A 27,905-nucleotide genomic window follows, 5' to 3' on the forward strand; every position below is an offset into this window, starting at 1 on the left:
ACTTTGTGGGACCATTATGAGTTTGTATACTTATATAAATAAATTTAAAAAAAAGTCTGGCACTGGGCTTTAAGAAAACACAGCAGCGTATTTTACTTTGGATAAAAATGTTAAATTTGATGTCCTTTTTTCATGAAATGCTTTAAAGGTGCAACATGCTATTAGTTAGAAGTTGTCTTTTATTTGCTATAATGGATGATTGATAAGCTAGACTGTAATAACCCTGGAGCGCATCAACAACAAAAAATAAATATAAAAAAAAAAAAGGTTGGGTTATACTTTACGTCATAGCTTACTTATTTCCTCTTTCAACGGGATCATAGTAGCAAGAAAAACAGCCACGGCTGAACCATGTATTGAGAAACTCTTGCCGCTCACGGTTAAAATATGAGAAGCTGTGTGCACAGGCCTGCCATTTTTTTATTCGTCAGAACCCGGTTGCTAGGCAACCGCAGCGTGGATGGCGTGTAGAAGCCACAGAGGGTAAAGATTTCGCAAAGCTAACAGGCAGGAAATACAAAGTCATAATGACACAATGGGAGACGGTGAGGCCACTGGGAACATCAACATTTTCTTAATTTATATTATCTAAGTTATGAAGAAAAACTGTTTATTACTCAAATTAAAATTAACGTTTACTCACTATCGCCCCTCGAGGTGTGTGTTGGCATTGCGCAACGGGACAGGTGTGCAGCATAACACATGGACCTCTTCAGCGTTATTTCTTCACGTTGTGTGGATCATTTTAGTTCATTAATTTAAGTTTTAAACTAAAAATCGTACATATTGTTCCTTTAATTAATAGAAAGCAGTTCTGCTTTTGGGAAAACTATTTCAAAATGCGTTTTTTTTTTTTGTGCTTTCGCAACAACAATGACACGAATGGAACAACTTGAATTATAATTTTGCCACGTGATCTCTGTATTAATTTCATGAGTAAATCCTGTCTGACGGAGGCAACAGCTGTGGTTATTGATCTCGGACCGTGCTCGTGCTCCACGTGCACTATAAATAAATACTGTATCACTCGGTACGGTAGCAGCTTCATAGTTTTTACACACACTCCTATTCCCAAATGTAATTTACCAGCAATATCTACCGTGCCTGCAGAGCTGCAATCAGATTATTTAGTGTGCAGACCAGCAGAGGGCAGCCGCAGAGAGCAGATGTTCAAAGTGAGACAATCCCGGGACTCCGGTTCCTGGGGGGGGGGCGTTAATCCCCGGCGGCGGGCCACAAGTTGGCCATGCGATTGACTTTGTGCCTCGTCAGAGGAGCTGCATGTGGATTAGAAGACCGTTGTATAAACTGAATGAATGCCCTCTCTGTAGCGGTGGATAATGAAGGCCCTTGGTGCTTTGTTTCCCAAGTAAATCTGCTTGAAATGTCCACCGTGTTTTTCTCAGATCTCAGGCCAGGCAGGCAGATCGAGCAGCTGCCGGCACCTCCTCTGGATCTGGAGGTCTGCTGCATGCATGCAACGCTCATCTGAGATATGCAAGTAAAGTGCAGCAATTTGTATAATTAATTCAAAAAGGGGGATGTGAAAAAGTTAACCCGCAAATTTAACTTTTTATTCATGTGCAAATTGCTTTTATTGATCGCTGAGTACTTTAAATACTTTTTCAGACACCTTGTCGGTCATAAAATAATAAAACTGGTAATAGGATAAATGTAAAAGACGGTGCCGTGTGATTTGTTCCAGCTATGATTACAAACATGCGAATGTTTACTTTTCAAAATACCCAGGACCAGCTGTTCTGTGCAAATGTGACATATGTGCATGTCCCCACGTCCCCGTGTTCCAGATTTCATCCATGTGCATACAACGTGGTGTACATGTGTGCACGTGCATGCGAATCCAGTGTCACTCGATGCAAATGTATGAGCTATTACCCCATAACAGACCAAAAGATAAATAAATCAATAAATCAAATCTGAATATAATGAAAACTTTAAATCGGTGGATTTGTACCGGACCTTTCAGTCTTTTTAAGTGTCAATCTAAGTGTTATTTGAGTTTCATAAACGCCTTCAGAGGACTCAAAGAAGTTCAGTTGCCTTTGGAAAACACTGAGACGGACCGTGATATCTGGATGACTGACAGTCTTTGCAAACGCAGTGCAGGAGTCATTCTCAGACAGCTGCATTCACAGGTCTCAGATGTGTTTGTGGAGGTTATCGAGTGGCTCTCATCACCTCCGGGAGCCTCAGATTAATGCTCGGGCGTTTGCAGATTCCCTCCTGACACATCGAGGCTGACGGGACGGACGGATGAAGCTCTCCTGTCTTTATTAGTTTACACACCGAAATGTCTTCTGGCTCGAAACTTTCAGCTTTCAGAGATCAAATGCCAATCACGTCCAACGTGGACTATGTCTGGAGTCCCATCAGCCAAAACAACGTATAAAATAGATTAAAGAGAATCTATATAACTCTCTTTCTAACCCTCTGATATCTCTCCAACCAGCTGCACATACAAACATACAAACACACCCGATAACATTTAGAAAGCCTGAATATGCTACGATTTTGTACTTTATCTATAATTTGACTCCTATTTAGTTTTGTTGAGAGGTTTTACTCAATTGTATTTAATAATATTTGTGATCTCTGCTGATTTATTGAGGTTTTCATACCATAATGTACTGAATAGGCTGCGTTTCATGTTTCATTCGTGTTTTGTAGAGGTTTTTTTTCTGTTTGTGTGTAATTAGTTAATGAGCACTGGAATAAATTCGATTTTCTTTTAACAACTAAAGTTAAACACTGCTTCAACCACGTGGGAACATATAGTAGTCTGCTGAATTTAAGACCTTAACACAACAGTCCTTTGTGGGGTTCTTGTATTATTTTTTTTTTTGTGGCACAGTTAAGCTACAACTGCAGGGATTAAATGGAAGCACATGACGATTCAACCCCGTGATTTCTCACACAGTTGGGTCATGTAGCTCCTCAGTCGTTTCCTTTTCTTTTCTTCCTTTCTTCATAATCCGCGGGCCTCTTTCCTTCCTTCTCTCTCCGGAGTCCGCGATGGCATCCCCACGGCTGGAGACGTTCTGCTGCCCGAACCGAGACGCTGCGTCGGACTTCGTGGTGTCTTTCCAGCCCGACCTGTTCGCGTCTCTAAGTTTGGGCAGCGGAGCTTTGAGTCTCATCTTGGCCGTTTTACAAGTGCTGCCAAAACGCAAAGGATACCGACGGCTCGGACAGTACCCTCTGCCGAGGCCTGCGTCCTCCTCGCGGATATTGTTCATCATCACTCTGTGTGATATACTGGGATGCATAGGTAAAGTACAAAAAAAAAAAAAACAACAACCTCTGGCAGTCATTGGCCTACCTTTTTTTTTTTTTTCCCCCTTTTTAATCATAGTGGAAACAAAATAGAAAAGAGCGACGAGCGTTTCCCAGCGTGGGGCTGCAGGCTGGATCTAATTACGCACGCAGAGATTTCATTTTTAACCCTTTTGTTGCACAACATAGTTTATGTGCAGCTACAAAAAATAGCATTTATTTTTTTTGTAGTAAAAAAAAAAAAAAAAGAAGTAGAAAAATGTTTGTCCTTCATCCTTCACGTGCTTTTTTTAAAAAATTTATTTATTTTTTACAAAATACGATCTGAAGCAGATTCCATCTTTAATTTATAACAAAAGTGTGACTCGTGGTCGTCTCACGTGAGTCATTAAATGTCTCATCACAACCAACTTTTTCTACTAACAGACTGCATGTTAAGGTCTGCAGACGATCCTCAGATTGCTGCGCTGCACAGAAACCAGTTGGACCTTCGACGCGTTCATTCATCACTTCTCTAACTGATCTCGGTGAAGGCGAAGGAGCACCGAGACCGTGCTTGCGTGTACTCGGTGCCCAGTGAGATTTATTTACCGCTGCAAACTAACAGCTTGAAACCCACTGATGACACAGCTTCAAATGAAATACAGAACAGCGTGCAGTCTGCAACACATAAAGATCCTGGGAGAGCTCCCATTTTTCCATTCTGCAGTGAAGCTGATGGGTTTCATGGAGGAAATGGAAACACCCTCATAAAACCCACCTGCTGGAAGTTCATATTTCCATGATGTAAAGCTACTATTAAAAGGCTGATTCGAATTAATGACGTGACTTAATAACCGACGCTGCTCTTCTGGTTTTGTTCGCTCGCTTGTTTTTCCTCGCGCAGGCATCATCGTGAGGTCGTCGGTCTGGCTGGGCCTGCCGAACATCATCGACCGCATCTCGGTGGTCAACAACACCGACGTCTGGCCGGAGGTCTTCTGCGTCGGCAGCGCGGTACGTCCGCCGTAATGCTCTTTGGACAAAGCCTCTCATTGTTGGACGGCGCGGTCATGAACACTTTTGAGCGAAGCGAGCTTTGGCGCAACTCGGCCTCACGCTTGACAGATGACGTGAAAAGGGACTCGAGTGTAAAAGCACTTCGTTTTGTTCGTTTGAAAATGCTGATTTCCCGGACGGGAGTGTTAATACGGTTTAAAGCCGAAACATCAAGCGTGCGCAAGTCTGAAGTCTCTTTTCAGGGCGCGTACAGCAGATTAACCTAAAAAAATGTAAAAATAACCAACGAGCCGCAGTCAGTCCTCCTCGTCTGAGTTATTCTACTTCTGACCTCTATCGTGAGTTTATTGTGTCTGCTCTGTGTGTTACAGATGTGGATCCAGTTGTTTTTCAGCGCTTCTTTTTGGTGGACCTTTTGTTATGCCGTTGACGTGTTCCTGGTGGTGAAAACATCTGCGGGAATCAGGTTCTTTTAAATCTCACCTTTCGTCCGCAGTTCATTATCACCTAAACCAGCCGAAAGCTTTATTCGGAGCTTCTGACGGGCCTCGTGTCACACGAGATGTGTAAAACAAAAGTTCTCTCGCCCGGTGTTGCACCTCCTTCAGGTTCAAAGTCTTTCACAACTCAAAACAGCATAAAACTGCTTGTTGAGTTTTGGCATTTTTCCTGAAGGTTCACCGAGCAGTCAAATGCTGCTTTGAAAGTTTGAACTTATTAAAGTTGCTTACGTTTCGCTCCGCGGTCGGCCACACGCAAACCAAATCTTCCTAAGATGAAGAGCCGGAGCGTGTGCTGCGATCTCCGTCTCATGACTGGTTTCTTTTCCCCGTCAGCACCATCGTCCTCTACCACATGATTACATGGGGCCTCGCCGTGCTGCTGTGTGTTGAAGGACTGGCCATGCTCTACTACCCCTCCATTTCCGAGTGAGACCATTTCAAACATACGCCGATGAGCACCTTTCAGCATCTGCTGCTTTCACCTAAAGAAAAGCAAAACAAAACAAGTCTGTTTCGTCTATTAAAGACTTCCAGAAGCAACCGGATAAATGTTTAAATAAAACAAACATACAACCCGAACGTGATGATTTGCAAATCGGGTAAATTCACATTTCCTTGTCGATTAAATGGCTCGTTATCTTTGTCCCAGCTGTGAGAAAGGCCTCCAGCACGCCATTCCTCACTACGTCACCACATACGCACCGATGCTGCTCGTCCTCGTGGCCAACCCGATCTTCTTTAATCGGACCATATCTGCGGGTCAGTTTCTCGCTCTCAAAATTTCTCACAAGGTATTTTCTCACGAGGAGGAATAAACGTCTTTTCTTGTCTTTCCAACGCAGTGACGTCTCTACTCAAAGGACGACAAGGAATCTACACAGAAAACGAGAGAAGGCTGGCAAGCGAGATAAAAATACGCTTCTTCAAAATGATGCTGGTCTACTTCATTTGGTGCGTTTCCATCTTTAATCTAAAGGACAAACTTAAAGGACAGTTTCTTCTTTTTTTATTTGAAAGTCTGCGCCGTTTTGGATTTGAAGTAAATGGGCCAAAACGTGGGAAACCGTCGACCTGATCCTTCACGGTTTTCCTCAAAGGGACTTCCTTCCACGTGTTTCACATTATTTAGAGAATATTCTTCAAAGGTAATGAGATGCGTTTCTTCTCTTTCAGCTGGATTCCCAACATCATCAACGAGAGCCTCCTCTTCTTCCTGGAGACGCAGGCAGACATCAACGACAGCAGGTTCAGGAATATCAGGAACGCCACCCTCATCACGTGGTTTATAATTGTAGGTACAAATATTAAAAATTAAAAATAAAATACACCGACGTAGCAGACAGAATATGAGTTTGATCATTACTATTCTGCGTTTTCCTCTTCCAGGGCATCCTGAACCCCATGCAGGCTTTCCTGAACACGCTGGCCTTTCACGGCTGGACGGGCTTCAACGTGGACTTCAGCCTGCAGCGGCGGAGGGAGCTGGCCTGGGACTCGGGCTCTACTTCCGTGGCAAACGCCGGCGGCCACAACCCCATAGTGGGAAGCACTCTGCTCTACCACAGTCACATCCAGGGCACCCAGAAAAACCTGATGGGAAACGGGCAGCACCCCTCCGACGCCACCAGCGTCCTCTCAGAAGGTAATTGGCCCGTCGACGGCGCCAGCAGCTGGCCGGTGTATCGGGGCCGGTGACGCCGACGTGCTGCTCGCCAGCACCATATATGGACGTCTTCCTCTTTATGTGAAGTACACGATGGACGGGGGCCTAAATTTGGCTCTAATACTCCGTCGTACATTCGTGCAAAACACCGAGGGATTTAATATATTTTGTTTTTTATGGACCATAAAGATCATGTAAAAAGGATATTTAATGTTTTGTGTCACGAGTTTCTCTGACATGACAAGTATTTAGAAATAAACATTACTTTAAAAGAAATTACGTTTTTCATTCTTATTTTTTCTTATTTGTCAAATGCGGGAATTGAGTCGATTTAAAAACCACCAGGAAGGAAGGATGGATGTCATGAATGTAATTTGTTATAAATAGGAACACCTCTCTGGATAAGCAGTTTGATCAACTTTAAAAAGGTGTCACATGCAGTTCCCTCCCAGTAATCTACCCCTTATTTTGTCTTGCCAGGTTCAGAGTCTAGTACAGTTGAAATCCACATTTCCAGCGAGCTCCGAGACTACGAGGACGTAGACGCTGACGGAGAATCCTTGGACAACTCCGTGAGGCGCTAGCGGAGGTCATCCTCAGTCCATTTCACGAGCTCCGACGCTTTGAAACGAAGGCACTCATTTTGTGATATTTGTTAAAACTTCCAAGTTTAGCTCATTAGTGTGTTTTATAAACAGTTCTTGTATTCTGAACTGTCCACTTTGTATTTTTGCACACATCTATTTTATGCAATATTAAATATCCAAAATGTCTCGTAGTTTTGTTGGTGACGCTTTCTTCGCATTTTTTTTTTTTTTTTTTTTTAAGAGCAGCTGTAGTTTTATCTTCTCAGATAAAAGAACACAAATCAAGACAGGCGTGTTTTCTGATATCAAAATAGAGTAATTTATTTGAGACACTGAATGACTTTGACGTTTTGTCTTGGAAACAGGTGACAGCACCCTGGACCAGGGTGCGAGAGATAGTAGCCGTCACAGCACTTATTCCATATCGGGCTCCTCAGCGTGCCAAGAGTGGCCACCAACCCACGGCCCAATTCTCAGTCTGACACAGACAATAATGGCTCTCAGCAAATTAAAAAAGAAAAAAGAAAGAATGAAACACCACATTAGCATCCAATTGTGACATTAAAGAGGAAAAAAACCAAAACAAAAACAAACATTGGACCTTCACTTTCAGCAAAATCTGAACGTTTGCTGAAACCACCAAAACAAAAAGTGCACTTCATGTTGTTCTAACGGAAAATGACTAAAAGTGAAAAGGAACCAGACAAAAATATAAAATAATAAAATAAAAAAAGGCAAGTGAAAGAGGTGGCAGGTTAGTTTGAAGTGACTTTAGATCCCAGCCAGCAGACGCGCTGCTGAAGCCCCGCCCACAACACGAATCTTTCAGAGCCGACCGAAACCTGATCAAGAACGATCGAAGCTCTTTTGTTTTAAACGCCAAACGGCTTTTGCACGAACTCCACCTTCTGGTCAAAATGTGATCTGAATTTCCAGGAGACTGATCAGAGGAAAATGCCAAAGAGGAACGAACGGTGGTAATGCTGATGGCAAAGCGAGATTTGCTTCCGTCACATGTCTGTAAGTCATTTTGTGACTCCCTAGAAAAAAATTTAAAAAAAAAAGAAAGAAAGAAAGAAAGCTTGATGCGTGGGTTATGATTGGCCGAGTTTAGAAAGACTGTATTAAAAAGAAGCTGATGAGACACGCACTTCATTTAAAAAGTGGTCTTGTCACGTGTTAACAGCAGAGATGTGACGGCTCTAGCCATTTAATAGCCCCTACAGGATGGCGATAAAGTGTACTGTATATAAACATATATACACAGTATATAAGTCTGTGTATTAATCTAATTTACATATCTTTACATTCTTTAAATTTACATCCAAAAAGGGAGAAAATTCTCTTTGTAAACCACACTTTTCACATCTTGTCCACAAAATGACATTTTTCTGATCTCGGGTGAATGGAGCGCGTCATTTTGAGTTTCGGGTTTTTTTTGGGGACTAGTTCTCGGCAGCTTTTTCCTTTTGTTGACCTGATGTTAAAAGAACTACCTCGTAGCGGCACATTCGATTTGACTTTCACAAGTCCATCCGTGGGAAATAAAGACAGAGGACGAAGCAAGAAGTGCTCTTGAAACAAACTTGTTCGCCGCCGAGCGGCGCTTCAGCGTCGACGTCGCCCGTCAGTTCATTTTGGACGTGAAGCAGCGTTTCCTCCGAGGAAACTCCGAATCCGCAGCCTTTCTTTTTCCTGAAGTGTTGCGTCTCTCGGCCCGAACACGCGCGTCTCGTTAACACTTGCTCTCGTGGTGTAACTCGACTCACCGATGCGTTTCCAAACCCGGTAACAGCTGGCCGTCGCAGCACTTCCTCGTTAGAAACCTTTTAATACAATGGATGCGCCCGGAGGAGGAGGAGGAGGAGGAGGAGGAGGGGTGGGGTGAGGTGAGGTGAGGGGGAGGGAGGGAGTCGTGTCCAGTCTCTCAGCCTCCTTCCGTTATGTCTCAAATAGGTGCGTCGCAAAACCCACGTCAACAGACCGTGAAGGTGCGCTGGTGTTCAGGCCGCTGCAGCCGTCGGGGTTTTTTCTTCCAGTTCACTTTGACTGAGTGACATTCGGTCTGCTGATGTCAGAAGGCCTTTTTCTGCACATTCCAGGATTCATCATCAAAGTCTCGAGCCGGCTATTTTCGGAGATCGAGAACGCACACCTGGGTAGTTCAACAACAAAAAAATACAATAAATAAAAAAAAGATTAAAGCTTTAATCTGTATTTTTACTGGCGGTAAAATGTCTTCAATTTGGAACTTGCGAGTGAAACTGAATGTAAATGAAACGGGAGCTGCGCGTCTTACCGAGCCGTCTGATGCGCTGGCGCCGACTTTGTCCCCGGTGCTGTTCCAGCACACCTCGAAAATCCCCCCGGTCCCTCTGTAGCTGTGCACCAACGCTCCGGTCTGAAACGGCACAAACAAAACAAAAAACTAAACCATCGAGATCCCGTCGCCACGAACACATCGTCTCTCCTCCGGCCCGACTCTTACCGTGGTGTTCCAGATGTGGACGCACTTATCGAAGGAGCCGCTGGCGAGGTGTTTGCCGTCCGGGCTGAAGGCCACGCTGTACACGGGTTCCTGGTGCTTGGTCAGCGTATGGATACAGACGCCTCGTTCGACGTCCCACAGTCGCACCGTCGAGTCGAAAGATGCGCTGCGTGGAAAAAAAAAAAAAAGAAAAAACCGGCGTGAAGAGAATCAGAGCGGCGCCAGAGCTGCTTGTTTCCGGAACAACTTTGAGGTTTTATTGCTTTTCAATCCGATATTTCCACAGATTTATGACGCGTGAAATGAAACTCAAAAGACTCCCAAAGTGAAGCAGAAAGAAATAATAACGCGTATCCGAAAGCCATCGAGCTGCATCGATAGTTTTTAAAAGGTCTTGTTCGCAACGCTAATACATCAAACTCCAAACATCTTCATGGTTAATTACTGCTTTTTGGAGGCGAAAGCAGAAAGTGACAACCTGCAGATCTGTGACGAAATCTAAAGCTGTTCAAAATAAGATGCCCGTTTCAATTAACGCCCGTCTCATCACCCCGGTGGAAACGGGTGGAGCGCAGCACACGAAAGGTGCAGCAGACGATAAACGTCAAAAGGACGTTGCGATACGGAGGGAGCGGCCCCCTACCTGGCCAGCATGATGTTGGAGTTGGGGTTGCCGGTGCTGGGGCCCGTCGGGCTCCACTTGATGGTGTAGATTTCTTTACTGTGAGCCTGGAGGTCGTGGACGCAGGTCTCCTGCTTCATACTCCAAATCTGCGCGGGCGGGGGGACGGGGGACGGGGGGACGGCAGCAGAATACGAATGAATACCGGAGATTGTTTTTCTTTCAACCTCGAACACTGGAGGACTCCTCTTACCTTCAAGGTCATGTCGTCCGAGCAGGAAGCGAGCAGCATACCCGACGGATCCCACTTAATGGCATTAACTTCATTCTGCAAAACGCAATACTCATCAGCATGACTGAAGGCAGCAAGCGAGGTCTGGTTATAAGAGGGGGGCGGGGGTGGGGGTGACGGGGTGGGGGTGGTGGTGACGGGTGGGGGTCGCTCACCGTGTGGCCCTGGAAGGTCTTGAGAGGCCGGTCGCTGCCGAGGCGACATACGTGGATGCACATGTCGGTGCTGCAGGAGGCGAACGTGGTGTTGTTCTGCCAGTCGACGTCCAGTGCCGGAGCTGCGGAGTGGACGACGGAGACGGAGACGGAGACGTTTCCATTCTTATTAATTATACGGATTTAAAAAAACAACAACAAAAAAAAAAAAACGTGTGTCGCTCCGGATGCACAAGTGAGCTCACTTTACCTGAGTGAAAAGGGAACTGCTGCTTGGCTTCTCCTGTGTGCGCGTCCCAAATGATTGTCGTCTGGAAAATGAGATCCGGTTTTTAAAAACACTTTTAAAACATTTCCCCACCAATCGTTGCACAGATGATCGGATCGTCAAGGTTGAAGTCGCCGACTCACTTTTGGCGTTTGTGTGCACTTTTAACTGTTCTGTAGAATTTGGTGGCCAACTTCACACATGGGGGGGAGGGGGGGGATGGGAGGGGGGCGTTAATATTTCAAAAGACAGCCAATCACAAAATAAATAAACATATCTGCACTGACTTGTCTTTTAAGGACATGAAAATGTTAAATGACACATGCATTATACAGATTATATTCTATTTGGCTCAAATTATTAATAGACTCAATTGGATTTGGTTACAGACTTCAATAGTTCTCTGATGTATTAAATTAATAAACATAATATAATATATGAAGAACTATAATCAGGCCTCTCTCCCCGTCTGTCTATTTGTTACAGATAGTAGTAGTGTTTGTATTGTAGTGCACGGATATGGGGGCGCTGGAGGGGGGGGGGGGGTATGATCACGGGGTAAAAACATATTTCATACGTCATATTATAACTGAAAGACACAAATCTGTGCTCGGACATCTTTGTACGGTACCTTATCTACGCCAGCGCTGAGGATACAGTTCCCCTTCTTGTTCCACTTCAGTGCAAATATGGGCCCTTTGTGCTGCCCCAAGGTGCTCGCCAGGTTTCCTAAAAGAACCGGAGTCATGTGAGCGTCCTTTAGAAAAGATCCCTCTGAATATCGTGATTGAGGTCGTTTAATTCGCAGCCACGTACCGTCCTTCGTCCATATCCTGGCAAACCCGTCGTAGGAGCCCGTCGCCAGGAGAGTCCCGTCGCTCTGTCGGACGGAGAAAACAAGAGAGCGGTCACTCGACCTGTCGGGGACGAGGGACGGACGCAGACGGACGGTCTGAAACCTACGTTCCAGTCTAGCGAGGTGACGTCTTTGTTGCTGGGGACGTCCTGACCGCCCTCTCGGATGCAGTGGCGCAGCACCAGCTGGGTGGAGTTGGAGCTGTTGTTCTCGTTCAGGTTCCAGATCCGGGCGGTGGAGTCCCCCGAGCTGGGCGGGAAACCCGACGCAGCGGGACGCGGAGGAGCGAGAGACGGTTGGAATACAAGCCGTCAGCCGTCGGTTCTCGTGAAACCAAATATGTCAGAAACAAAACACACGCGGTACACCGCCATCATCCAGAGACTCACCCTGAGGCCAGCAGGTCGCTGACGGGGTTCCAGGCGCAGATGAACACTTCGGACTCGTGGCCTCGGAGCACCGTGGCTTTACTGGCCGGTATCTCCACGTCCACGTCCATCTCCGCGGGCTCGCTGTGGTTGTCTGACACACGGACGGACAGACGGACGCACGTATTCATACACACACCTCGACACACGTTTGCCTGCGCTTGTCGGGTGCCGCGCAAACAGACTGAATAGTCACAAATGGTGCTTTTAAAATAACAGGAAGTGATTCTAAAAAAAAGAACATGAATGTGTGTAATGAGATAATAAATGTGTGTAATAGTTTGAAGAGCATGTGAACACATTTTAGTTACACTCAACTCTTCCTAACGCCACATCCTCAAATTAAATGTCCCAGGGGGAGGAGGAGGAGGAGGGGGAGGTGCTGACATCCACTCCTCCTCCCCTTGTCTGGAGCTCCACCTGATCTCCACCTCTCTGGTTTCACTCACACAAGGAGCTGAACTACTACTGCGGTCATCACATCCTGTGAACATGAAGCTCAGTAAAACTGTGGAAGAAGTTTCACACGTTATCTGAGGTAGGAAAAAAAAAAAAAAAAACCCGAGTAGGTGGGCGTAATAATTGAGCTTATGACGACGGCACAGGAGCAGCTCCTTCCCGTCGGGTCTTGGACCGTTTTGTTTTTAACCCCCTCTTTAAATCACCACGTGATCATGTGACTGGGAGGTAATCGGGACGCCCACGTACGGGCGGTGTAACTTACTCATGTTGTGAGTACCGTTCTCCTCCCCGTTGACGGTGGCTTCTCCGTTCTTTGGTGCGTTGGACTGGTTTCCGGAGGTGGAGGCCGCGATGGCGCAGGCGGCCTGTTGTTGGGCGAGCTTGTCGCGGAAGGCCTGCTGCCGCGTCTGCACCACGTCTGGCATCACGGCGTCGATCAGCGACAGCGACTCGATCGGCCGGCCGTCGAACACCGTGCCGTCCTGTCGTCACAACAGCAGTTAGCAACACACCGTGAGGGGAGGGGGGGAGGGGGGGGTTTCCAATTAGTGACCCGTCTCGTTTTTATTCCCCGGTTATCGTCAATTAATGAGCGCTTCTTAAAACTGGCTTTTTCCACGGAACACATTTCGGTGTTTATTCCGGGATAGAGATGACTAAAACGTGAAACAGCACTTGCAGTTACTCCGGTGTGTCGACACGAGACATCAAAAGTCTGTCTTTGTATCGTTAAGCGACGGAAGACGTCTGCGGGACGCCGCGGCGGCAGCAGGTAGCCGCCCTCACCTCGTTAATGCTGATCTCAGCCTCCACATACTGGAGCCCTTTCTGCAGGATGGAGATGAGGGCTGCAGGGGGCACTAGTGTACCGTTGATGTTGGACTGGCTGATGTGGCTCTCGATGCCAAAGGTGAACGCTGAGTGGGAGAAACCTGAAAACAACAAACCATTCACATTCATTAACGGGAGCGTGCCAAGCGCAAGATGTGCACAAACAAGAGCACAAATATTCAAAGAAAAGTCTCGGCTGATCCAAACAAAGCTAACCCGTGATTGAACACGACAGAGCAGATAGCATACCAAGCAGGACATTTGAGAGTATAATCAGGCACGCCAGTGTAAACGTTGACCTCACAAGAGCTGCTGGCAGCTCGCACTCTGCCAGATGGCTTCAGACATAGTCTCAACAAACAGAAAGAAATCACAGCAGCTAGGATTTTAATCACTGATCCGAAGCCTGAGGATCCAGATTCCCAAGAATGAAAAGCATGTTGATGTCTGAAGAGCATTGTGCACCAACAAGGTGTCCACATTCCCGGGTTGGGAGGGGATGAGGGGGAGGGGAGGGAGGGAGGGGGAGGGGAGGGAGGGAGTGTCTTTATTTAATGTCTCTGTTTAAGTGAGCGTGCAGTGTTTGACAAAAACTATCAGGTCATGTGCTTTACAAACTGTTTACGCGTGATGATTGCATTTTTTTTTTCTAAAAGATGTGCACAGATAGCAAACCCCTGTAATACTAGAAAAAAAAAAGACAATGTAAATATAACAGTAAACAGTATCTGTGTGTTCACCACACATTTGTGAAGACAAACCTGATTCTTGGAGGTATCTGTAGACCAAGAAGTTCACCTCGTCACTGGTAATACTCATCTTAGCCCGATCAAAGGGAGGCGGTGCGTTGGAAGGCTGGGCTCACACCTGACAACAAGCACAAAGGGGAGCTGGGATTAACATTTAGGTCGCTGGTCTCGCATTTGACATTTACAAAAAGGTGTATTTTTTTAATTTTTTTTATTGACCCCTCGTGGCATTCAACAAATAATATCTCTATCAGATTCTGGTAAAAAAAAAAATAGAAAGTCTGCACACAGCACCAGTCTGTCCTGATCTTTGCCTAGTGATGCAGTCGTGTGTAGAAACACAGAAGCGCCGACTCCCAGCCTCCGTCAGGTCCTCCACATTGCAGCATGATTCCTTTCTTTGATGATGTCAACGGCTGGACTACTTAACCTGTGAATCCATGTTTAGTATTTACAGACTCTCTTCTCGGGGCTAATGGGAGCGTCTGCATCCATTTGGGAGTCCGCTATAAACTGATCGGCGCTTCGTCTAAATGACTCCGTCAAATGTCGATGGAGAGAGCCCCGATAAAGAAAATAAGGATAATTTAGTGAATTATAAAAGAGAGCAAGAAGCTGATTATTATATCAGCCCTTCCGAGTCATTTTCAACAGATAGAGGTGTTTAACGGCGCTTATGTTAACATTTGAATCTGGACGGTCTCAAAACTGAAGGGAGCCGAAGAAACAAAAAGCCAATTACGTTTTCAGTGCCATCACGTTTTTATCCTCAGGCTGGTGAACACTGCTCGAACACTGTAGTGTTCATCATTTCCTAACGGCTCGCTCCTATGCTTTTATAGAGTGGGATAATGGAGGCGGAGGAACGTTGTATGTACTGTACACTGAGCTATTCAAACCCAAGAGAGCCACACAGGAAGATCAATTCATGTTAACAAATAACTCTTAATATTAATGGGTATATTAGCATGTGGAATAAACTAATCACGCACACATTACTTTCATGGTATCGATTTCCTCCAGCACAATACAAAAATCAACACGGTAAAACGGTATTTTCCTGCTTATGATACATCAAAACAATCCCAAGCAGACATAAGGTGCTGATAAGCGCGTTCATATCCATATTTGTTAACGCTGAAAACCTATCCGGACGGGGTATCTTCTTGTGGGCCATAGAAAAATCCCCCACTGGCCATACTTGGGCCACTGAGCTGCTGTTTGGACAACACCTGCTGTACAACCGTAAACAATGTTAACACACACACACACACACACACAGAAAGAGAGAGTGTCTCTAAGTAAACAACAAAGCAGAAGAACAACACTGTAAGCTGAGCGGGAGTTAAGACGTCCACATTTCTGTCCCTCCGGGAGCCGAAGGGACGGACACGTTTGCTTAAATTACAAAAGAGGAAAAACCAAACAAAAAAAAACAAAAACAAAAAACAAGGGGTGGTGTCAGGTATGAAGACTGCTGTCCAACTTTCAGTCCAAACGCTGTCCAGGCCCACTCAAGATTTCCCTTTCGGTAGCATAGCAACAAGAGAGATCGAGCAAAATAGACGGAGGACAGTGTTGTCCCAATTACCAGCAGGCGTACAGCCGCAGGGGTTGAACATGTTACCCAACATGAATTATTCACTCTTTCACCTCGGTATATTCTTTCAAATGGACTCTGCCTTTATTGTACCGACCACGGAGGAGCCACGTGCTGCAAAATGTCCCACCTCACAACTGGTTTCTTTTCTTGTTTTTGAACACGCACAAAAAAAAAAAAAAAAAAAAAAGAGGGCGTCCTCGAGTTACACCTGGAGATAACGAAACAATCCTCCGAACACCTGAATACAAAAACAACTCTGGAATATCACAGAAATGTTCCTGAACGTAACACCAAATACTGTTTACTTCAGCAAACAAATCACATTCACACAAAAAAAATATATAAAAATAAAAAAAGTAAAAGCCCCCCCCCCCAAAAAAAAGACAAAACAACTCGGCGCTTGTCCACCTCGGCCCCGGTGCCCCCGTTTTGACCACAGCATGTTTCTCTTGAGCTAATTATCTTCCATATGGGACTAGGAAGGGCTCGCCACTTCAAAGCGAGGCCGCCGCTGCTCCCAGCGCCGCTACAGCTCCATACCAAACAACTGGAAACGTAATTAACAGGCAGCCTGGAGGGGCCGAGGTCGCATCAGTGCAGCAGCAATAATCCTTATATCAGATGGGCCCGTGATGCCACCATCCATTACGCAACTCCCTGGGCAGTCGAGTCTCCTTTGAGCAAACAATGGGCCTTCCAGGAAACTCCGACAGTGTGCTAACCTCTGGCTCGGTTCTCCGGTTTTATCCACCGAGGCGACGAGCGCAGTCAAAAATCTGAAGATGCGATTCTTCACTTCAAGCTTTCCGAGCTTTAAAACGTTACGGAGGTCGGGTTTACCGCGGGACTTTTTGACGCGTGTAAGTTATAGCGAGGTGTTGAAACTGGCAACGGCGGACCTGTACGTGGGATTATGTGTGAAATCTATTTAAAGTTACACAAAAGCAGCGATTTACAATTCAAGTTTACTAAAATAATAATAAAATACTGACGCAAGTCCAGATGCCAACGTGATGTGGGCCGACATTTGTGTAAGATTGAAATAAAATCAAGAAGACCGTGGACATCATAACCCCACGCAATAAATAATTCACATAGCTGAGGTTGCTATAGCGATATGAATCATCTCAAAAGAAGATATGTGTCAGCCATATATGCCCAAATAAATTATAAGGAGCTTCTTGGCATTCAGCTCCAACAAGCCACCAACACACATCCGAGGAACGAGACCAGTTTATGTCTTGAATGGAAGAAATGAATCCATTTTATCTTTGTATAATAAGTCAATGTAAAAAAAATTTTTTTTTAAATTGCGAAAAAGACAAAAGTTAGGACTGACAAAAAAAAAAAAAAAAGTAAAAGTCTAATGGGTCAATGATGAGAATCCCTGCGGGGGAGATCAGGCTCATTAGGGTTGACATTAGGATGTTTATTGCACTCATGCTGTAATTACTTACCAATGTAAACTACACCAGCAGCTTCCCTGGGCTCCACCCGTACTTACACCATAATGCATCATGACCCAGCTGAATAATAATCCAAATAAAACATCCCCACTGTAACTCCCAGGAAGACTAAGGCACGTTTCAACCTGCTTTTTCTTTTTTTGTGTCTCCCGTATTCACCTGCAATTTTAAATTTTAATCAAACCCCAGAGCACACGCGTGCGCAAGTGCACGGATTGCGTTTCGGGCCGTAAGCGCCGTCCTGCGCCCGAAGGCTTCAAGCGTAGAAATCGACAAAAGACTTCGGCGTCGGCCCGCGTGCCGCTTCGACCGCGGGTTTGATTGAACGCTGCTATAATCTAGATCAAAACGATCCATTCACGAACGTGGGCAAATCGATTTTGCCGATTTCGATCCACAGAATTCACCATTTGCTTGAAAATGTGCAGTTTCTGCCTCCGGACGTCGTCGGAGTCGGAGTTTGCGCAAAGGCCGGTGTGGAGTCCCCCGTCTGGTGAAGCCTATTTCTGGCCCGCCACCCTGAACCCTGCATTGCAGCTGCTTCCACCCTCCCCACCCCACCCACCACCACCACCACCACCACCCGCTCTGACAGATTATTCAACTCTCTGACGTACGACAGGCAGCCCTACCCTGAACCACAACAGCTCTCCAAGAACAGCTTTGCGCCTTCCCAACAACAAAGCGCTCTATATTTTACAAAACAAAAAGAAGAAAAAAAAAACCCAATTGCAAACACATGTGGGAGTAGAGAGACTTGCTAGCTAAAAGTAGTTTTGAGCGGGAATGCCGAGGTCATAAATTCATTAAAAAAAAAACTGGACCTGCAAGTTATACAGAAATTAAAGTCGGGGTTTTTTTTTTTGGTTTTTTTTCATACTTCAAACCTTAATGTATGTGAACAATGTCGCAACAGCGTTTTAATAACTTCCTTTGGGTGGTGTTTAGGTGTTTGCACTTTGAACTTATCACAGATGCACATCTGCACCGGAAAACTGATCAATCCTACACGTCTCTGTTCGTCAAATATTTGAGTTGAAGCTACGCGATGCATTTAATTAAATATGGATTTTCAAAATAAAATAAAGTATTTTAACCGTGTGAACCAGTTTGGAGACCTGCTTGCCCCAAAAGGATTTTTCATTGTTGCTAAAACACAATCTAATCTGTCCTAAAAACAAACACTGACACTCTCTACACAAAGAAATCAGCAATTAATTGAATAAAGCAACAAAAACAAAAAAAAACGTGCTTTGTCTTTTAGTACAAATCTAAATAGTATTTGTTAGATTTGAACCAGCCGGGTTAAAACCACCACACCACTGCAAATGTAAAAAAAAAAAACCTGATTCGGTAAATTAAACGGGGCTTGTCATGTAAAATCAAACAATACATTCTTAACATTAACCTCTGAATGCAAAAATAATAACAGAGCATAGAGAAACAACACAACCAGTCAGCTCCTACACATGCAGGTTGGAAAATAATGATGTTAAAAACCTGCATACCAAGGACCCCATTTTCTCCTGAACAGTCACCTCCTGACAGATGTGCAAACAAGACCTGGAAACAGCAGCCATTTTCTCTTGAACTGCTCTGCTGAGTAAAAACCCGCCTTTGAAGCTTCTGGTTGGGCTGCAGTCTTGAGGGGGGAGGGGGGGGAAGGGAGAAACAGAGAGAGAGAGAGAGAGAGAGAGAGAGAGAGAGAGAGAGAGAGAGAGAGAGAGAGAGAGTGGGGGATGGGAATCAGAGGGGGGATGGTGGAAGGGGAGCAGGGTGATAAATAATGATGCTCACAGGTAATCACAACAACCATTTGTGCATTGTCCTCTCTCTCTCTCTCTCTCAGTGAGTCACTAAGTGACAGCCAATGTAGGTCGAGCGAGCGGAGGGGGGGGGGGGACAGTAGCGTCCGGTCTGGAGGAGGAGGTGGGGGGAGGGGGAGAGGAGGGGGGAGGGGGGGGGGAAACACTTCTCCCAGGCTTCCTTCGGTGGCAATGCTCAATGTTTACCAGCCGCCAACAAGGACCTTCCCGAAGCGATAGGCTCCGCCCACCAATTAACACTCCTCTACAGGGGAATAACTCTCATGTGAAATTACCTGTTTGAGGAAGTCTGTTGGACTGATGACCCCCCCACCCGCACCACCACCACCACCACCACCACCACCTCCCTCTACATGCTTGGTCCAGGAACCAGTAGGCCGAACTTACTGGTTCTTTCAGGCAGTTAATAGTAAAAAAAAAAAAGGTCACCGGGGTAACACATCCCATAATCCTCACATGAATTACAACGATCTTTTGCAGCAATATGTATGCGTGGTTGTTGTTTTATCCACCCCCACACCCCACCCCCACCCTCTTGGAGCAGACAATCACACATGCAGACACACTGCCAGCAAGTGTGCCTTTTATTTCCTCCCTGAGAGAGGGATGGGGGAGGGGAGGGATGGGGGGGAAGGAGGGATGAGGGAGGGGGGGATCACTGACGAATTCATCATGATCGTTTCCAATTGGGAACGTCTCGACCGAAGATCCGCCCTCGTTATTATCAAATAAAAATGACGACTCCCACTTGCTTACTGGTTGCCATTTAGTATTCTCGGTAGTAACCGGAGGATAGCGGGAGTCAAACACTGTTGAAAGAGAACAAGTCCCTGCGGTTGCTCCCCATCGACGTGCAACGCCGCATTACATGCGTGAAACGGAAACAATGCAGCCGCATCGATTGTATCAAGATATGGAGTATACGGCTAAAAAAGACGCATCTAATGCACCGTCGAAGAGAAGAAAGATGTTTAATAATCTACCTAAAATGAATGATTATGACTTGTAGCATTCTCCCCATCCAAAATAATACAATTCGAACATCCACGACTGAGCCGGAAAAAAAAAAAACACATAACGCATGTAAATGAGCTTTATCTCGCAATGAAACCCTGGCGTCTTCGAAAGACTTTAAAAGTAATGGATGCATTACTCCAACTGTTCTCCCAGGATCGTATTTCATCCTGCATGTGTAGCAACACGTCGACACCGAAGCAGATTCTTTGCTGTTTTTCCAAAGCCTGTGTGATATTTTTGGTTCTCGGCTGCAGGTAACCTTAATCACAGCTGTCGCCGTTACGAATACATCCATGAGTCTGTGCTGGAGGGGCTCACATCGGTCATTTTGGCACAGACAGATGCCCCATTTTTTTTTTTTTTTTTTTACATGCAAGTATGACAAATTATTGCATACATTATTAAAACATTACTATGCCCGCCTTGGATAAAAATACAGCACACGGCCGCGAAGACGGTTTATAAGTAACCCGGGTTATTGTGTGTCAACCCTCCTGTGTCTTGATTTCATGCCTTATTCTGGTTCCTCCAAATAACCTGGTTTTATATGCATGTAAGCACACGAGGATACAGTAGCTGTGGGGCATGCATGTGTATATGGCAGTGTGGGGGTGGGTGGAAAATAAATACTTCGTGTGGAGGAGATTGTGGGACACGAGAGAGCTTTTTAGATGCTAAGCGCACATAAATATGAAGTAATATACAAAACATAAAAGCTGACCTTGTAGTGTATACAGGTAAAAAAAATACATTTTTGCAACATGGTGTATTTCTCCATTTAAATTCAACATGTTCTCTGCTGAACAATGAAACTCGCAGCACTACAAAGAGACGTTTTTTTTTTTTTTTTTTTTTTTTTTTTAAATGACGTGGATCGGGCCGGTGCGTGACACGATAAAAAGCGCCGCAAGTTACCGTGCACCGAAACTGAAATTCGAGAGCTGCACATCTGATCACAAAGAATTCAACGAATACCGTCAACGAGTGTTGACATATTGTAAATGTGGCCGCCGTCTGCAACCGCTGACAAGAACTAAAGGCGTCACATCTTTATGGGAATATCTGTCATACAACTCTTTTGCATTCATACATTAGTTAAAAAATAAATAAATAAATAAGCATCTTTCACATTTCAGTACTCAAAATAAAGACTTCAGCTGAGCAATTTTTTTTTTTTTTTTTTTTGTATTCATCAGAAGGACGACTGCACAAACAGGCTGTAAACACAGAGACGCACCAGTGTGGGCAATAGAAGCGTTGCTATGGCGACCAGAGGATCTTGCTTCTCCGTCAACAGCTGCTCCTGCCACCCTAAATACCCCACCACCCCCACCCCCACCCCCACCCGCTCTCCTTGAGCTTTCCTTCCATCTGACATCGGGGTCAAACAAACAAGGCAGACAAGTGCGCTGAAATACTGATCTTCTTTTCCAAGCCATCCGTTTGGCTGTTTCTTTACCCACAGTGCAACACAAATACTACACACCAAAGACTTCGAAGTATGTGCGTGCGTGTGTGTGTGTGTGTGTGTGTGTGTCCACCATGCAGCATCCACCCTGCTGCACAATTAACTCCACGCGTCTAATACAAGTTTACAAATGTGACACGTTTCTCTTGTGAAGAGGAAGAACTGGAAAGTCTACATAACACCTGAAAGGTTTGTTATTCGCAAATAGGAAATGAAGCAAAATCTTAAATGTGTACGAGTATTCGGATCAATGGGACGCAAATACCGCATTTTATTTGAAGTACGTGCACCTTCGTTTGCCAAATATGGGCGTCACTTTATGTGGAATCATTAAAATATTTGTTTCTGAGACCATCGTTGTATAAAGGGTTAAAAATATAGTCATATCTGTTTTGTTTTTTACAGCAGGTGGATGACATTCATGTTCACTGACCCTGTTCGTCACTGAAAGGGTTCAGACTGTGGTAGGATGTTGACTAATTTCAAGCTACAAGGAGTCGGAAATCACAAACGACGCAGCGGCAAACACAAAACTTTCACTGTCACAGATGGTCGATCATTTCCGGATCGCTGCGCTCAAAGCCGAAACTCGCAAATTTCCTGAAAACAGCATTTTCCACCGGCGGCCTGGGAAACACTGTAAACAAATGAGTACAAAGAAGAACCGGCACAAACAAATAATTCCTGCAAACTTCTTAATTCCTTGAGCAGGTTTGAATCTGTCACCGAATGTCAGTTTTATAGAACGCAATGAGTGACGCTCGAAGGTGTGAAAACAGGTTTGCTAACCTGTACGGCAAATTAAATATATAGTGAGTTCTGATCCACTGGGAAAAAAAAAAAAAAACGCCTGACGACAACGCACTATATCATAATAATGTAAAAATCCTTTAACACGGGCATATTTGTCCTTCTCATTGAACGTCCAACCTCATCAGCCTCATCGAGCCTGCTAAAATATATATATATTTTTTTAAATGAGAGTATTTACATACTGTAGTATGTTAAATACAATCGTTTGATTGACAGCCATGCTCATTGTTGCTGAGCTTAAATTACATACGCATGTCATGATGTCAAGTCAGAATATTTCCATAATCTCAATGTGATTTTTTTTTTGTTTGTTTTTTATTGCATTAAAAATTGTACCGATAGTATTGCACACTCTTAACATACAGAATGCAATCGCTGCCGGTGGGGTTCATTCAATCGAGACAATAACAAAGGCTGGAGCTGGATGACGTCATCAGAGAGCCGGCGACCACGGGAGTCGTCTTAAGCGTTTAAAAACAACTATTGCCGTTGATAAACGATGTTCAGCTGAACAGTTAGCGATTCTGTTGTCTCATTATTACCTATTCATCTGCTTACTGTAGTGATAATGGCACGAGTAATGAATGTGAATTTAAACCCAGTCAGGAGCTGCTGCAGTGAGGCCGACTTATCGTAGCTACCAGAGATGGGCATTTCACACAAAAATACTCTTCGATTATCACTCCGAATAAATTGAGCATTAATCGACTATTAACACGAGGACTGAGAATAAACGATATCTTGAGAACCGTGTCGATGCTTTTATGGAAAATATTGAATTTATCACTCGGTTTTCAGACAAGCGCGTGAACCTTTGTTAAAACTATGATGTAGAAAGCTAATGAAAAGTCTAAGATGTTGATGATATCCACACCCTTCACGCTGCAGAAAATGCAATAGTACAACCTGTATCCATGCGTTTTATAGCTCTGATGCAATAATTTATGTTCAGGTGAAACTTCCACATGCTGTTCTCTGTATGGATTTCGAGGTCTGTATGTTTTATGGAGTGTATATATTTTCCTTCACTGCTCCCCTAAAAACAAAATAAGCTTACACGGCTGAGTGAAGGTGGGGTGAAAAGCTTTAAACCGAGTGAAAATACAATATAAACCTGAAGTAAAGACGTTTCTCACTCCGGCGTGCATGTGCTTGCACAACTTCCTGAACAGTCATCCACCAGCAGTAACTGTGTCTCCACACACCTTACGTCTGAGAAACCAGATTACCAGACACGTGACGCACACATTCAAATGACGGCAAGCGGGATCGCAATATCTTTCTACGTTATTAATTATAGTATTAAGAAACGGGAAAGAAGAAGGTGTATTGTGAACCCGTTGTATTCAAAACAAATGTCTTTGAAAGGAAGAGACCAGACTCATTCACAACAGAGAGGGAAGCTGGAAACTGAAATAGTGAAATGTTTAACATCCTTAAAGGATTTGTCCCACTTGTTTTAATTGAAATACACACAACCAGGACACAGTCAAATAACTATAGCCTTCAACTAGCCAGTACTTGTATGGGCGTCATTTCAGAGTAACCACTAGTCTGCCAATTGGCTGGTAGCCCAAGCATGTCTCTTTTGGAGGGAGAGAATGGCTCACCTCCCCCCATGGCCTATCATAAATAAATACCGCTAAAGAAATATTTGGACAGCCCTATACAAAGATCTGCAGCACCACAAGGCTGACACAGGCTTTCTAAGGGACCTCTTTGCCCTACTTATGAGCCAGGGATGCATTTCTGCCTTGAACACAATCCAACACAATGTACTATGGATTTGCTGCTGTCTCTTCTGTGCCTCTAGTTTCTGAGTCCACAGTAGTTTCATTTGAATGACTTATTAAATATCAATTTAAAAAGGACCACTGTGCAGGATTTAGGAGAAATTACTGGGGGGGGGGAACTGGAACGCCATATTGGTAATTGCGTTTTCAGTGGGTGCCTCATCACCTTAAAACTAAGACTAAGACTACAATGAGCCCTTCAAGTCTACAAAGGGAGCGGATCCTCTTTCACCGAGCACCATGTGGCCCGTTGTTCCTACAGTAGACCGACTACTAAACTTTTGCGTTTGTTGTGAGCTTCGCGGCCACCGGAGGATTGGACGAAGGGGATCTTCACTCGGTTGTAATCAGCGACCTCGCTGCCACTAAATCTGACACACTGCTCCTTTAATGCAAAACGAGGGTGACCATCGCGTGTAGGAACTACGAGTCTTTGCGTGTGTTGTAGGTCATCGGTACCGAAACCAAAGACAATACGTTTAATCTCAAATCCTGTCACAGAAGGAGAGGCAGAGCGATAACCTGAGGGCTAACGACATTATCTAGTTATGCCGCCTGAGGACTCGGTACAAAGTTAACCGTGTCCATGTCCTGACACTTTTAAATCCACAGTAAGACAATAAAAGACACTAATTATAAAATGTTAACCAGGAACGATTCGACAGCTCTATTTAACACATGCATATATTTATTTTAATTACCCACGGTTCAAAAATTACACCATCCTCAAGAGCAAGCAATGACACATGGTAATGACTTCCGACACTAACGCAGGCATATTTAGATCAATAAACGTAAAACGTTATGATGTCCAACACAAACTCCCATTGTTCTTTAAATAGACGGCCCTAAACCTGTTTATGTAAAGACTGCAATTAGGGTTCACTGCAAGTCCTCAACTCAACTGCAAGACCAAAGCACTGGTTGAGAGCAATATCATTACGGTAGTAATAAGAATAGTTTTGTGATCCAAAGATAGGGGGAAATAAAAGAAAGAAAATCACGTAGCATCATCGAACTTGTGTTCAGTGTAGTCCACTGTTGTGCTTTACATCAGAAAACTCGTATACCAAAAAATGACTCATTTTATTACATCTAATTACCCAGTTTGATCAGAATCATTCATTTGTACAACTGATTTTGTAAAACAATTAAACTCCAAATTTAAACCACCATTAAACAGGAAAACAAATTTAATACTCAATCGCTAATATATTCAGATTTAAAAGGCCGCTCGAGCTACAATGTTTAGCCGAAACATTTATGCAACTATTTTGATTATTTTTAGTCATTTGTTCATGAAATATATTAAATATTATCTGATTCCAGCTCCTTAAATGTGAATATGTTCAGGTTCCTTTAGTCCTCCGTGATAATAAACTGAATATATTTTTCTTGTGGACTGTTGGTTGGGACAAAACAAGACATTTTAGGCGGCACGCTGGGAAACACTGGTCAACATTTCTCACTATTGCTGACATTTTAAAGACCCAACCGCCAATCAATCAATCAATCAATCAATCAATCAATTACTGTACAGATGAATCAGTCATGAAAATAAGCATGAGTTGCAGCTTTAAACTCCACGTGACCACATTTCACAATGGAAAGGACATCAGTGATAAAATACAGTGTGTGAAAGAGCAAAAGGTCTTATTGGTCTTATTTACAGTAACATTACCATGACAACTGAAGCCACCTGATGGCGTGCATTGTCAACAACAAAACCAAAAGTCAGTTTAGGATGAGGGTGTGTGGACTGTTTCCAAATGTATTAGAAAAATGTAGATGTTTATTAATAATTGTTCTTTTTGGTTGTTGTTTTTTACAAGTGACCGCCCTATTATGTAATCAATACAGTTCCACAGAAAGACAATAAACATGAATCTGGAATTATTACCCAGGCTATGCACGCTCAACATATAAATCCACTAGGAGATGATATAATGATGAGTAGATGTCATCCAGCGTATTTTCTACAAGTTAGTACTTCAAAAAAAAAAAAGGAGGCCAAAGCAGCATAAAATGTCAAATCTCACCAAAGGAGGTTTTCCCCATCGTCACTTCTTTGTTTAAAAAGGCCTCCATTGGATTTCAACAGCTGAACAAACTGATGTTATGAACAAACAACACACAGTCACACTAGGTCAACAAAAAAAATTGGGGGCATCACTTTGCCATTAATTATTTGGGCCTGTGAAGTAGAATCAGGTTAAGACAGCATTCAAATAGCTGTTGCTGTCATCTGAATCCCTCTCATGCCTTGCTTTAACAGAGATAATAAACACTTTCATCCTCTGAGGCCGGGCGAGACGTCCTAATTGTGTCTCTGCTTGCTGTATCCCATTATTCTAGTAACGACAGAGAGCAAGCCACAGATTACTAAATGGAAATAAGGAGAATTTAAAAAGGTCACAGCCTTTCTTAAGCTCCCCTATGAGGAGGAGGGGGAGGAAAAAAAAACTGTTCAAATGAAGTGTTATGTCTTATCAGCGTGTGTTCAAGCGTCATATTGAGCAGGGTTTCTTGTGATATCCAGCTGCTTCTTGCTCTGCTTTAAAGACACTTCCAGCTTAACATTGTAGTTGTACAGCAACGTGAACTGTCCCTTGAAACTGGTGGCAGTGTCTAGTACAGTTGAATGTCCTCCCCTCCCCCACTCATGCGCTTCCTAAGTCTGCATTGCAATATAAATATGTAGTATTATTATTATTCATACGAGTTTTTAAAAAATAAAAAAAAAATTAAAAAATGACTGAAAGTGCAACTTAAATGTGTTGGATGACGTTTGTTGAGCTGTCGAGGACAAACAAAATGAAGAAACTACAGAGACCTCTTAAACTTATTGGATTTTGTGAACAACTACATAATGTAAAGAAACACTATGGAGGAGGAGAAGGAGGAGGAGGAAGGGGGGGGGATAGATAAATAAATAAATAAATAATAAATAAATAAAGTAGGTTGTTTGAGTATGAACAGAAAGAGGGGACATTAAAAAAAGACGCAAGCAGGAATTTGAACACACGTGTGGAGTCAGTGGGTGACCGAGCTACGAGCCGGCAAACCTCCTAATGAACGCCGTAATCACCCATTTCTGAAAGTCATTATCCTCATCGCATAAACCCCCCCACCTCCTCCACCACCACCTCCTCCTCCTCCTCCACCCACCTCCTCCCCCCCCCCACACACACAAGACACAGACACACAAAACCTTTTGGGTGCAGAGCAGCCTTAAAAACCGTGCCACCGGGCTTACCTTGGTTGTTGTTGTTTTTTTTTTTGTGTTGTTTTTGTTGTTGTGCGAGTGAACTCGTGGTGTCCGCCGCCACCTCTTCCTCTTCCACAAGGAGAACCCCTCCAACTTCAGCGAGCCAGCGACGACTTTCCTCCCATTTTGATTACCGTCATATTTCAAGTTCCGACCGCGGGTGTGTGTGTGTGACTCACTGGCGGCTAATTTAGCTGCGCTAACAAAACAACAAAAAAAAAAGCGTGTTCGCCCAGATAACAGTCGCAACTGGCGGGTAAAAAAAAAAAAGTTGGATTAAGCCTCCCGGGGGTTCGTGTGAGGCTGCGGGATAAAAAAAAAAAAAAAAAAAAAAAAAAGGAGGTGGAGGAGGTGGTGGAGGAGCTTTTTCAGCGTTCACTTGAGAGAGAAACAGGGAGACGTTGAGGAAAAGGCAGCGAGGCGCTGAGCGGCGGCGGCGGCGGCGGGAGAGAGA

At 44.3% G+C, this 27,905-nt stretch overlaps 2 protein-coding genes across 2 annotated transcripts; one reads left to right on the top strand and one right to left on the bottom strand.

Annotated features, from left to right (window-relative positions):
- Positions 1-2,950: 2,950 nt before the first annotated feature.
- gpr143 (G protein-coupled receptor 143) lies at positions 2,951-7,187 on the top strand. The gene is made up of 9 exons (XM_069702426.1): positions 2,951-3,289; positions 4,181-4,290; positions 4,665-4,759; positions 5,130-5,222; positions 5,446-5,555; positions 5,639-5,747; positions 5,970-6,087; positions 6,183-6,438; positions 6,940-7,187. The coding sequence occupies exons 1-9, from the start codon at positions 3,034-3,036 to the stop codon at positions 7,041-7,043; spliced, it is 1,251 nt and encodes a 416-aa protein (XP_069558527.1). The 5' UTR covers positions 2,951-3,033; the 3' UTR covers positions 7,044-7,187.
- Positions 7,188-8,629: 1,442 nt separating this feature from the next.
- On the bottom strand, positions 8,630-27,897 carry tbl1x (transducin beta like 1 X-linked). The gene is made up of 15 exons (XM_069702704.1): positions 27,440-27,897; positions 14,210-14,315; positions 13,404-13,549; positions 12,880-13,099; positions 12,117-12,249; positions 11,835-11,976; positions 11,688-11,751; positions 11,503-11,600; positions 10,854-10,914; positions 10,604-10,725; positions 10,410-10,484; positions 10,178-10,305; positions 9,535-9,700; positions 9,346-9,447; positions 8,630-9,201 (listed from the first exon to the last, which is right to left on the bottom strand). The coding sequence occupies exons 2-15, from the start codon at positions 14,265-14,267 to the stop codon at positions 9,175-9,177; spliced, it is 1,542 nt and encodes a 513-aa protein (XP_069558805.1). The 5' UTR covers positions 14,268-14,315; positions 27,440-27,897; the 3' UTR covers positions 8,630-9,174.
- Between the last annotated feature and the right edge of the window lie 8 nt (positions 27,898-27,905).

The sequence above is a fragment of the Brachyistius frenatus genome, unplaced genomic scaffold (assembly GCF_029030835.1).
Source record: "Brachyistius frenatus isolate BFR_SWC_R1_liver_20210118 unplaced genomic scaffold, ASM2903083v1 Contig_42, whole genome shotgun sequence".
In the NCBI taxonomy this organism is placed as follows: domain Eukaryota; kingdom Metazoa; phylum Chordata; class Actinopteri; family Embiotocidae; genus Brachyistius; species Brachyistius frenatus.

What these genes read in the sequence shown, in the direction of transcription:
- tbl1x (XM_069702704.1), bottom strand. Translation starts at nt 14,267, where the DNA reads ATGAGTATTACCAGTGACGAGGTGAACTTCTTGGTCTACAGATACCTC. An exon ending in CTGAGATCAGCATTAACGAG is followed by an intron (nt 13,100 to 13,403) that starts GTGAGGGCGGCT and finishes TTGTGACGACAG; the next exon opens with GACGGCACGGTGTTCGACGG. An exon ending in CCAGCGCATCAGACGGCTCG is followed by an intron (nt 9,202 to 9,345) that starts GTAAGACGCGCA and finishes TGAACTACCCAG; the next exon opens with GTGTGCGTTCTCGATCTCCG.
- gpr143 (XM_069702426.1), top strand. Translation starts at nt 3,034, where the DNA reads ATGGCATCCCCACGGCTGGAGACGTTCTGCTGCCCGAACCGAGACGCT. An exon ending in TACTACCCCTCCATTTCCGA is followed by an intron (nt 5,223 to 5,445) that starts GTGAGACCATTT and finishes TCTTTGTCCCAG; the next exon opens with CTGTGAGAAAGGCCTCCAGC. An exon ending in TAATCGGACCATATCTGCGG is followed by an intron (nt 5,556 to 5,638) that starts GTCAGTTTCTCG and finishes TTTCCAACGCAG; the next exon opens with TGACGTCTCTACTCAAAGGA.